The following is a 12,171-nucleotide window of genomic DNA, read 5'->3' on the forward strand; positions in this document are numbered from 1 at the left end:
TGTCTTCTTTTCATGTAGTAAGATATATTTAAAGACGAGGTTTGTTGTTTTGTGATGATATAAGAGTAGAAGAAAAAATGAGAGAGCTGTTTGTCTGTAATACTTTAACTTTCTTCGCAGTGATAAGAACATAAGAACATAAGAACGTAAGGGGGCTGCAAGAGGCCGGTTGTCTTTCGAGGTGTTGTGTTCTTCGAGTTGTAAGACACACCCACGTATACGAGGTTGGTTTGGGAACTATATATGGAAAGAAAAAGAAGATAAAAGGAAGAAAGAAAAGAATAGAACAAGAAAATAAGGACAAGAACAAGAAGAACATGAACAATACGAAAAACAAGAAGAACAACAAGAGGAATATAACAATACGAAGAACAAGAACAAGAGGAACATGAACAAAACGAAGAAAAAACAAGAACAACAAGAGGAACATAATACGAAGAACAAAAAGAACAAGAGGAACATGAACAAAACGAAGAAAAAACAAGAACAAGAAGAACAACAAGAGGAACATAACAATACGAAGAACAAGAAGAACAAGAGGAGCATGAACAAAACGAAGAAAAAACAAGAACAAGAAGAACAACAAGAGGAACATAATACGAAGAACAAGAAGAACATGAACAAAACGAAGAGAAACAAGAAGAAGAACAAGAAGAACAACAAGAGGAACATGAACACATCTAATGGTCGTACTTTAAAACTTATCATCACACAAGCACACACAAATGACAAGGCTTTCGTATGAGTTTTGGGCATTTCCAGGGGTAGTTTTAGGACCCTGGTGGTAGTGTGACCTTTCTTCTGTAACATGAACCTAAGAAAACACACATTTGACAAGGCTTTCGTATGAGTTTTGGGCATTTCCAGGGGTAGTTTTAGGACCCTGGTGGTAGTCTGACCCTTCCTCTGTGCCATGAACCTAAAAAAACACACATTTGACAAGGCTTTCGTATGAGTTTTGGGCATTTCCAGGGGCAGCTTTAGGACCCTGGTGGTAGTTTGACCCTTCCTCTGTAACATGAACCTAAGAAAACACACATTTGACAAGGCTTTCGTAGGAGTTTTGGGCCTTTCCAGGGGTAGTTTTAGGACCCTGGTGGTAGTCTGACCCTTCTTCTGTACCGTGAACCTAAAATACCACTCATAAGAACCCGACTGATCTCATTTTTGGCCTTAGAAATTAGTTGCTGTGAGACCCGAACGCGTTTAACAATACCGTCCTGAAAAGTTTTAAGTAAGTATAAGTAAGTACCGTCCTGACTCAACAGCGGAAAATAAGTAAATCAAGAGACATTCACTTGCGCATAACTTCAATTTTTTTTTTCGCAGTGAAGACTTTTTTGGTTCGAACTGTGCGCTAATAATAAGCTAACATGGCTACAGAAAGGAGGAGGAGGAGGAGGAGGAGGAGGAGGAGGAGGAGGAGGAGGAGGAGAAGGAGGAGGAGGAGGAGGCAAGAAGAACTGGTGGAAAGAAATAGCAAAGGTCTTCACTTCATCCTCCTCTTATCTTCTTTTTTTTTTATTTCGGTTCTTCATCCACTTTCTTTTCCTCCTCCTTTTCTTCTTCTTACTTTTTCCCCTCCTCTTCCTATTCCTTGGTCTCCATTTCATCATCTTCTGATCTTCTTTTCCTTCGTTTCTTTATCGAACTTCTTTTCTTCCTTTTCTTTCGTTTCTTTATCCAACTTCTTTTCTTCCTTTCCTTTCGTTTATTTATCCAACTTCTTTTCTTCCTTTCCTTTCGTTTCTTTATCCAACTTCTTTTCTTCCTTTCCTTTCGTTTCTTTATCCAACTTCTTCCTTTCCTTTCGTTTCTTTATCCAACTTCTTTTCTTCCTTTCCTTTCGTTTATTTATCCAACTTCTTTTCTTCCTTTTGTTTCGTTTCTTAATCCAACTTCTTTTCTTCCTTTTCTTTCGTTTATTTATCCAACTTCTTTTCTTCCTTTTCTTTCGTTTATTTATCCAACTTCTTTTCTTCCTTTTCTTTCGTTTCTTTATCCAACTTCTTTTCTTCCTTTTCCTTCGTTTCTTTATCCAACTTCTTTTCTTCCTTTCCTTTCGTTTCTTTATCCAACTTCTTTTCTTCCTTTCGTTTCGTTTCTTTATCCAACTTCTTTTCTTCCTTTTCCTTCGTTTCTTTATCCAACTTCTTTTCTTCCTTTTGTTTCGTTTCTTTTTCCAACTTCTTTTCTTCCTTTCCTTTCGTTTCTTTATCCAACTTCTTTTCTTCCTTTTCCTTCGTTTCTTTATCCAACTTCTTTTCTTCCTTTTCCTTCGTTTCTTTATCCAACTTCTTTTCTTCCTTTCGTTTCGTTTCTTTATCCAACTTCTTTTCTTCCTTTTCCTTCGTTTCTTTATCCAACTTCTTTTCTTCCTTTTGTTTCGTTTCTTTTTCCAACTTCTTTCTTCCTTTCCTTTCGTTTCTTTATCCAACTTCTTTTCTTCCTTTTCCTTCGTTTCTTTATCCAACTTCTTTTCTTCCTTTTCCTTCGTTTCTTTATCCAACTTCTCTTCTTCCTTTCCTTTCGTTTCTTTATCCAACTTCTCTTCTTCCTTTTCTTTTCGTTTCTTTATCCAACTTCTCTTCTTCCTTTTTTTCGTTTCTTTATCCAACTTCTCTTCTTCCTTTTTTTCGTTTCTTTATCCAACTTCTCTTCTTCCTTTTCTTTTCGTTTCTTTATCCAACTTCTCTTCTTCCTTTTTTTCGTTTCTTTATCCAACTTCTCTTCTTCCTTTTTTTCGTTTCTTTATCCAACTTCTTTTCCTCTTCCTTTTCTTCTTCTTGCTTTTCGCCGTCCTCTTCATCCTCTTCTGATCTTCTTTTCCTTCGTTTCTTTATTCAACTTCTTTTCCTCTTCCTTTTCTTCTCCTCTTCATCCTCTTCTGATCTTCTTTTCTTTCGTTTCTTTATTCAACTTTTTCTCCTCTTCCTTTCCTTATTCTTCCTTTTCCCCCTCCTTTTCCTATTCCTTGGTCTCCACTTCATCACCCTTTTCCTCTGTATTCACTAACATTTAATACTCATCTCTCAAACCTCACATTCTTTTCCTCCGTCTCCTCCTCCTCCTCCTCCTCCGCAAAGGTAAACAATGCAAAAACACCTTAATGAGTTAGTCCTCACCTGCGCCTCACCTCCCTACCTTTACCTCGTTTACGCTCGTTTCACTTTCTGTAATCCCTCGCACGACAAGTTACGTATATCAAAGGTCGTTATGGAGCCGCGCCCGGGGTAGTTATGGTGGTCACGAGGTGGGGCGGGAAGGGTCAGGCGCTGAGTACCCGCCCAGCCGGTGTATGGGACGGCCTGCTTAAGTGCTACACGAGGTTGGGGACACGTGGCGTATTAGTAAGGACGGACAGGTGGGCGAGGAGGAGGAGGAGGAAGAGGAGGAGGAGAGTGTGGTAAGATGAATAATGAAGGTGTAGAAGGAAGGTAAAGAGGTGAAAATAAATGGTAAGGGAACGAGAAAGAACGGAAAGGGATGAGGAGGAGGAGAAGGCGAAGGAACAGAAGTGAAGAAGAAGTAGGAGAAAGAAGAAGAGGAGGTAGAAGGAGTGAGATGAAGAGGAGTGAAAAATCGAAGAGGGAATTGAGAAGTGGAAAGAAAAGGAAAAGGAAGACAAGGGAAGGAGATACGAATAAAAGAGAAGGTATAGAAGAAAGGGGAGGAGGAAGAGGAAGAAGTGAATGATAAGGGAAGAAAGGGAATGGAAAGAGGAGGAGGAGGAGGAGGAAATGGCAGAGGAGAACGTGGTGGTGGAGATTAATAGAAGAGAAAGAATAGGAGATAGAAGGGACATGAAAAAAATGGAAGATGTGGATGGCAAGGAAAGGGAAGGAAAGGAAGTGGAAGAAGAGGAGGAGGAGGAGGAAGAGGAAGAGAAAAAAATAGAAGTAAGTGAAGAAAGAGGAAGAGAAGAAGAAAATGGAAGCAAAGGAATAAGAGACGGAAGGAAGGGAAGAAGAAAAGGAAGAAAAGGAGGAGGAAGAAAAAAGTAACAGAAGAAAAGATTGTGGAAAGATTGTAGGAAAGATGAATATTAGAAGTGATAAAGAGGAAGAGGAGGAAGTGGAAGACAATAAACAAGAGAAGAGGAGAACGAAGAGGAAAAATAAAAGAAAGAAACAGAGAAAGAGAAAGAGTAGAAGATAAGAATGTGAGAGATGAAGATTAAAAGTAAGGATAAAGAGAAGGATTAAGCAAAGGAGTAGAAGGAGGAGGAGGACGAAAATGAAGAATAAGAAAAGGAGGAGGAGGAGGAGGAGGAGGAAAAGAGAAGAAGGACGCATAAACGAAAAAAAAATAAAAAAGAAGAAAAGACGTAGTGGAGACCTTTGCTATTTCTCTCCACCAGTTCTTCTTCCCTCCACCTCCTCCTCCTCCTCCTGGGTGTGGGGGGGTGGGGGGGGGTAGGCGAGGGGAGGGGCCGTGTTACCTGTCCGCCGCGATGTAATGGCCGATGGTACCACGACCCCAGGTAAGGACAGGTAATTGCTCTAATGTTTGCTTGCCTCCTCCTCCCTCCTCCCCTCCCTCCTCCTCCTCTTCCTTGTTCTTTCCCTAGTCCTCCTTGTTCTACTTCTCTTCTTCCTTGTTCTTATCCTCCTCCTCCTCCTCCTCCTCCTCCTCCTCTGTGTTTTCTTCCTCCTCGTCCCTCCTTCTAGTTCTCTTTTTTTTTTCTTCTTCTTCTTTTTCTTCTTCTTCTTCTTCTTCTTCTTCTTCCTCCTCCTCCTCCAACGAAAATAAATACATAAGATAAAAATAAGAAAGTAGGAAGAAGGAAGGAGAGGAAATCAACGAAGGAGAGGGAGAAGGAGAGAAGAAAGGAAAGGATATTAACGAAGAAGAGGAAGAAAAAAAGGAAGGAAGAAGAAGGAGAGAGAGAGAGAGAGAGAGAGAGAGAGAGAGAGAGAGAGAGAGAGAGAGAGAGAGAGAGAGAGAGAGAGAGAGAGAGAGAGAGAGATAGAGAGAGAAGGAAGAAGGAGAGAGAGAGAGAGAGAGAGAGAGAGAGAGAGAGAGAGAGAGAGAGAGAGAGAGAGAGAGAGAGGTAGAGAGAGAGGAAGAGGAAGAGAGAGAGGGAGAGGGAGAGGGAGAGGGAGAGGAAGAGAGAGAGGAAGAGGAAGAGGAAGAGAGAGAGAGAGAGAGAGAGAGAGAGAGAGAGAGAGAGAGAGAGAGAGAGAGAGAGAGAGAGAGAGAGAGAGAGAGAGAGAGAGAGAGAGAGAGAGAGAGAGAGAGAGATAGAGAGAGAGAGAGAGAGAGAGAGAGAGAGAGAGAGAGAGAGAGAGAGAGAGAGAGAGAGAGAGAGAGAGAGAGAGAGAGAGAGAGAGAGAGAGAAGGAATGGGTCCAAGAAATAGTTCCTTCGGGAGTCCTGTGAGGCATGAGAGGAATGAAGGACCCTTGTGTGTGTGTGTGTGTGTGTGTGTGTGTGTGTGTGTGTGTGTGTGTGTGTGTGTGTGTTTCCGTTCGTTTTTATTTTCTTTCTTTCTTTTTCTTTTTTATCTATTTTCTCTTTAGTTACTCCTTTTATTATTTATTTTTATCCGTATTTCGTAATCTATGTTTGTCTGTCTGAAGAAAAAGAAGAAAAAAAGAAGAAAATGGGAACTATATATGGGAAGGAAAAGAATAAATAAAGAATAGAAAAGAAAAAGAAGAACAACAACAAAACGAAGAACAAGAACAACAAGAATAACAACTAGAAAACAGGAACTATATATGGGAAGGAAAATAAAGAAAAGAAAAGAAAAGAAAAAGAACAACAACAACAAAACGAAGAACAAGAACAACAAGAATAACAACTAGAAAACAGGAAGGAAAATAATAAAAAAGAAAAGAAAAGAAAAAGAACAACAAGAACAAAACGAAGAACAAGAATAACAACGAGAAAACAGGAACTATATACGGGAAGGAAAAGAATAAAAAGAAAAGAAAAAATGAGACGATAGAACAGATTTAAAAAAAATGTTTTGCGGGTGGTTGGCAAAGGAAAAATACTGTTAACGTGGCTGAAAACTTTTGTCACTACGATTGTAACAGAGTTTAGAAGAAAAAATTCTTTGAAACCATTCACATAAAACAAAGTTCCCCGTTACGTATGTCAGCTACATAGCGATTCTTGTTTTTAACAATCACTTAACTGAAAAATAAAAAAAGGTTCACTTGCATCACCGGCCAACCATCTGCAAAAGATAATAAATGAATATTTATTTCCCAGTTTTTGCCGCGCCAAAATCGGTCATCTTTAAGTTCAGGTCTCGAGAGCGAACGCTTAAATGTAGGAAATCACCTACTGCCTGACAAGGCTTTGCAAATGTATTACTTTATACTTATAAAGATAGCTGGTAACTCACAGAAGATGCAATTGCAGACACAAGCGAAGAGAGATTTCAGAAACTTTCGTTCAGAGACACTGTGGTGTTTTCCGTTAATATGATACACATGCAATAAATTTGTAAGATAGCTACTCAGAATACTCGTTTATAAACATAATTTCTGCTAATTGCTAAGATTAATTCGAAGTTGCAGTTTTTCTTTGTTCCATAAAGTTCTTGCTTCACTTTGCACGTTCTGCGCACTGATTGCTTCTTGACATCTTGAGTACGGATAGCTCCTGCGTCCAGTAATTTTCCAATAAATGTACTGTTTTTGTTGTAAGGTTTCAATATTTCTGACAAGTTCTTGATGTGGATCTGGATTAATAATGCGCAGGGCACCTTTCAGATGCATAACACGCATATTTGTGTTGGCTGTTGGGGTGACGGGGTAGCCGAGTGTGCAGGGGTGGGAAGTGAATCAAGTGTAATTGTTAGTGTCGGTATGTTGTGCTGACAAGTGAGTGTGTATTTGTTTTCTGAATGAGTCTATTGTACACTTTTCCCCCTAAACCTATCAACAATGATGACCCGCAGTCTCTTTCTGTTGTTCAGTAATGATCTTTTCAAAACAAACGGCCTTGTCTATTCTTGCGACGATGATTCTACTCCGTTGATAAAAAAAAAACTTCCAACAGGAACTAAATGATTCCAGGCTAGAGGCTGCAGAACGCTTAACGTCAGACCTTACTATAATTTCCGATTGGGGCAAGAACATCTTGGTGTCTTTAGCGCCTCAAAAACTCAGTCTCCGCTTGTCAACTGGACAAAATCCTCCAAACACCGATCCCAAAATCTTCTACAACACTCAGCTGTCACCCTCTTCTACAATGAATATTCTCGGTCTATCCTCATCTCAAAATTTCAACTAGAAACTTCATATCTCCTCACTAAATTAGATATATCGAGGTTTGGCGTGCAGTATCGTCTCCGTCAGTTTTTTTTTTTTATTCCCAATCCCAGATACTATATATATATATATATATATATATATATATATATATATATATATATATATATATATATATATATATATATATATATATATATATATATATATATATATATATATATATATATATATATATATAAGGGCCTTATCCACCCTCGTATGGCGTATGCATCTCATGGGTGGGGTGCTCCACACGCACAGCTCTCTTGGACTGAGTAGTCAAAAACACTTCGTCTCTTAACTCCTCTTTCTGACAGTCTTCTTCCTCTTAAATTCCGCAGCCCTGCTGCATCTCTTTCGGCCTTCTGTCGATATTTTTACGCCGACTGCTTTTCCGAACTTGCTAACTGCATGCCTCCCCCTCTCCCTCAGCCCTGCTACACTCGACTTTCTACTCCTTATGCAAGAGTCAACCAGCATCTTCATTCGTTTATCCCTTTCATTGTTAAAATCTGGAACAATCTTCCTTCGTCTATATTTCCTTGAACTCTTTTAAGAGTTTATCGAGACACCTCACTGCCCGAAAGTGACCTGTCTTTTGGCCATTTTTCTGTACTATTTTTTATTGGGGAAAAGTTTAGCGGGCATTTTTTCTCTTTTCTTTTTCATTGCCCTTGAGCTGCTTCCTTTGCTGTAAAAAAAAGTAGTAGTAACAGTTTATTATTTTTATTATTATATTATTATTCTTTCACTAATGTTATTATACCTCATGGCATGAAGGCAGCTGATGGTTCCCGGCGTAGACGACGGATTCACTCGGAGTATCTTGCCAAGGTTGGTGTAGGCGGAAAACACCAGCAAATAGCGGAGGACACCTGCGCGGAGGGAAAGTGGCATTTGTTATCTCTGACACTCACGCACACACACACACACACACAGACACACACTACTGTTTTCCGCTCCGGTAGCTCAGTCGGCTAGAGCGCCGCGCTGCAAGGCTTCACGACCAAACAGCAGGCGGTTCGAGCCCTGCTCAGGCCGAATTCGTTCCGTTGACTAGGAGTGGTTACTGTCCCCCCTTGAGCAAAGGGGATGGGGTGTGTGGTGTGTGAGGTCCTGGCAGTGCCCAGAGATCGACTATTATGAGCACTTGCTCACATCGTGAGGGTATCTGCTGGCGAAAGCGAGTCCAACTCGTGATCAGGCTATGGTGAATTACACACACACACACACACACACACATACACATCTGACAGGCTGCGGTTCGAGCCCCGCTCAGGACGGAATCTTTCCTCTGACAAGGACCGGTTACTGTTCCCCCTACACTCCACCAGTCGAAAGTCCTACACCTTGCCAGGCTGCGTTCCGTATTTTCTGTTAAGCCCCGTCTTGCTACACACTACAATTCAAAAGTGGCAGTGTGCACAAAAAGTTGGTCATTCAGTGTTCTTTGAAGTAACACACTCTTACAAGATCACAGGGGAGGTGGTGAAGGAAAGCGACGTGTATGCTGCCCTTGAAATATAACTATGATAATAATCCTTTCCCTTAATAGTTCTGCAAAAAGCTTCCTTTTGCATTGCTTTAACTACTGTCCCGTGAACAGGTTACTGTTGGTCCGAGGGGGCACCGTGTGGAGAGAGAGAGAGAGAGAGAGAGAGAGAGAGAGAGAGAGAGAGAGAGAGAGAGAGAGAGAGAGAGAGAGAGAGAGAGAGAGAGAGAGAGAGAGAGAGAGAGAGAGAGAGAGAGAGAGATTTGATATTGACATTGTTTATTGCTCACAAGTTACAAAAAGAAAATCAGGAATATATTTATGCATATGTGAACATATCGGTCTGATAAGTCGAAACTCTTTTATAGACCACTGGTAGAATTAATAATGAAATTTTAGGAGCAGCTGTAATTGAACATTATAACATTAATTTATACCATTTTAACTTAATCTAAATTATAACATTTAAATCCATACATTAATCATAAACTTACATTTACATTATATAAATCTACACGACTAGATTAGTACATAAATACGTACAGTAAATACACAATAACAGATATATGTACAAATACATTCATACATAACATTCCTGAACATATAAATTTACAATTAAAGATAACTATCTAGCATTTTCTTGTTTAACTTAGACTTAAAACTAGATACAGAACTGGCAGATTTTATATCATGAGGAAGTTGGTTCCAAGACTTTGTACCTCTATAAATAATATTTTTTGTGCAAAAAGATGTCCTACAAAATGGAATTTTAAGATTGTAAGGTCTTCTGTTAGTAAAATTTTGAGTTGTATATCTAAATCCGCAATCAATCGAAAACGTATTTTAGGCATTGTAGACAAATTTATTTGTTTGTAACTGTACAATATCTCGTAATTTTAATAGATTGAAATCTCGAAACTGTGGAGACGTGTGAGCAAAACGACCCTTGTAAGACATGATTCTTAGATTTTTTTTTTTGCAAGACGAAAAGACTATCAATATCAGTTTTAAATGCCCCGCCCCATATAGAGATCCATATAACAAATATGGATATACTAATGAAAAATAAATAAGTTTTAAAGAATCTATATCCAAAAAATCTCATATAATAGAATTTACCAATAAGTCTAGAAATTTTCATTTTGATATCATTTAAGTGTGATTTCCAAGTTAAGTGACTATCAACAACTATTCCCAAAAACTTAGCTTCATTTACTTGAGATAAAGTTACATCATCCATAATGATAGTGATATCATGTGGCAGCTGTATGTGGGAATGATGAACCATGTACTGAGTTTTGTTATAATTCAGAGTTAATTTATTACTACTTATCCACTTAGATAGTTTCACAAGGTCACTATTAACAATATTTTGGATATGTATCAGATTACTGTCTTGAAAGAGAACATTTTATCATCGGCAAAAATAATGAATTTAAGTTTATCACTGCAATGGACAATATCATTTATGAATAATAAGAATAAGATTGGGCCTAATACTGATCCTTGAGGTAAACCAAATTTAACAGGTTTTATGGAAGAAACTATGTTATTATAAATAGTATATTGTTGCCGATTATTTAAGTAGCTTCTAAACCAATCATGAGTTTTTCCTCCGAGTCCATAAACTAACATTTTTTGCAACAAAATTGAGTGTGGAATAGTGTCAAATGCTTTAGAGAAATCACAAACAAACTGTTACCTGAAACATTTTTTGATCTATGGTATCGTAAATATTCTGACAAAGTTATTGTACAGCTAAATCGGTTGAAAATTTAGGAAGAAATCCGTATTGGCAGTCTGTTAATAGAGAATGTAGATTTAGATAATTCATTACTCTACTAGCAACTATTTTTTCAAAGATTTACTAAATGTCAGTAATATTGATATTGGCCTATAGTTAGTGAACGCTGATTTTTTACCTTTTTTTATACACTGGGATGACTTTTGCTACTTGGAGTGGCTTTGGAAAGTAGCCCTCAGCAAATGACTTGTTAATTATATGCACAAGGTAGGCTGAAACTTCAGTTGAAAATCTTTTGATAATTTTGATACAGATGTCATCATGACCAGGACATGCCACCCAAGTTCCTTTATAATATTAGTTACGTCGGTCAGGGCTGTTGGCTCAAGGTCAAGTGAATACTGAACAGGTTCTGGAAGGTAATTTTCAAAAGAATGTGGGGTACGTCGTATATTCTCAGCCAGCTCAATAGGAATACTTCAAAAATAATCGTTGAAAGTCTCAGCTATTTCAAAAACATCCGTTAGATCTTTGTTACTGAGTGAAAATGAGGTTGCATGATTAGATTTATTTTTACCAAGTAGATCATCAACAGTTTGCCAAATTGTTTTTGCATTCCCTGTATTTTCATTTAATCTCGTATTTACATACTTTTCTTTGCTGTCTTTATAACGGATGTTAACATATTGCGATATTTTGTGAAATGGCGTTCATATATGAGGGGCCATTTAGCACACAATCTCTGTAGTCTGTTTCTTTCCCTTATGGATGTTTTGATTGCCGGAGTTATGTAAGGTTTACCTAAATGTTTGTCCTTAATCACATATTCTTTAGGGGAAATTATGGTTATATAGATATTGAAATGTACTCATATAATAATTATGTATCGTAATCACCATCAACAGTAAGATCACTTACTCCCATGTCCCTCTATAGTTAGTTAGATCAGCTTTAAATCTGGTAATTGATTCCTCAGAGAAATTTCTTTTAATTATTTTGGTGGTATTATGAGATTTGTTATTAACATGAAATGAGCTGAAAACTGGGAAATGATCGGTTATGGAAGAATACAAGATGCCACCTGTCTGATGGTTTTGCGAATTATTTGTCCAAATGTGATCAATTAATGCTGCAGTAGTTGTTGTTACACGGGTTGGTTTAAGTAAAGTAACAGAAAAATAATGGGCATAAAATAGGTTGACAAAGTTTTGTACAGGATTTAAGTTATGTTTTAACAAGTATATATTGAAATCACCCAAAATATAGCAAGGAGTACTAACCTCAGTTACCTGTTCCAAGATATACTGAAGTGAAGTTAAGAAATCATCAATATTATTATTTGGTGGTCTATATATAATTCCAACTATAAAAATGGCGGGTTTTGTGAGGCAGATTGTATGTGATTTACCTGAAATGTAACATTTTCACACAGATGGCCATGAACTTTATTATGTAGATCGATAGCCACACCACCACCGGCGGTGTCTTTATTGTTAAAGTAGGCAGATTATTCCCTTCGATTATAAAGGCTGGAAATATTGTCATTTAATCTTGTTTCACATAATCCGATAACGTCGAAACTAATACCCAAAGTATCCAAACACTGATCAAATAATGAATCAAGGTGAAGTGGAACACATGCTTATGTTAAACGACAACAGATTG

At 38.1% G+C, this 12,171-nt stretch overlaps 1 protein-coding gene across 1 annotated transcript in view; it reads right to left on the bottom strand.

Annotated features, from left to right (window-relative positions):
* Positions 1-7,987: 7,987 nt before the first annotated feature.
* The window catches only part of LOC126993180 (uncharacterized), a 77,101-nt gene continuing 72,917 nt past the window's right edge, over positions 7,988-12,171 (bottom strand). The window contains exon 7 of the mRNA XM_050852041.1: positions 7,988-8,145. Within this exon, the coding sequence (XP_050707998.1) occupies positions 8,003-8,145 (143 nt within the window). The 3' untranslated portion in view covers positions 7,988-8,002. The remainder of the gene's footprint in view (positions 8,146-12,171) is intronic.

This window comes from Eriocheir sinensis, unplaced genomic scaffold (genome assembly GCF_024679095.1).
Source record: "Eriocheir sinensis breed Jianghai 21 unplaced genomic scaffold, ASM2467909v1 Scaffold577, whole genome shotgun sequence".
Taxonomy (NCBI): Eukaryota; Metazoa; Arthropoda; class Malacostraca; order Decapoda; family Varunidae; genus Eriocheir; species Eriocheir sinensis.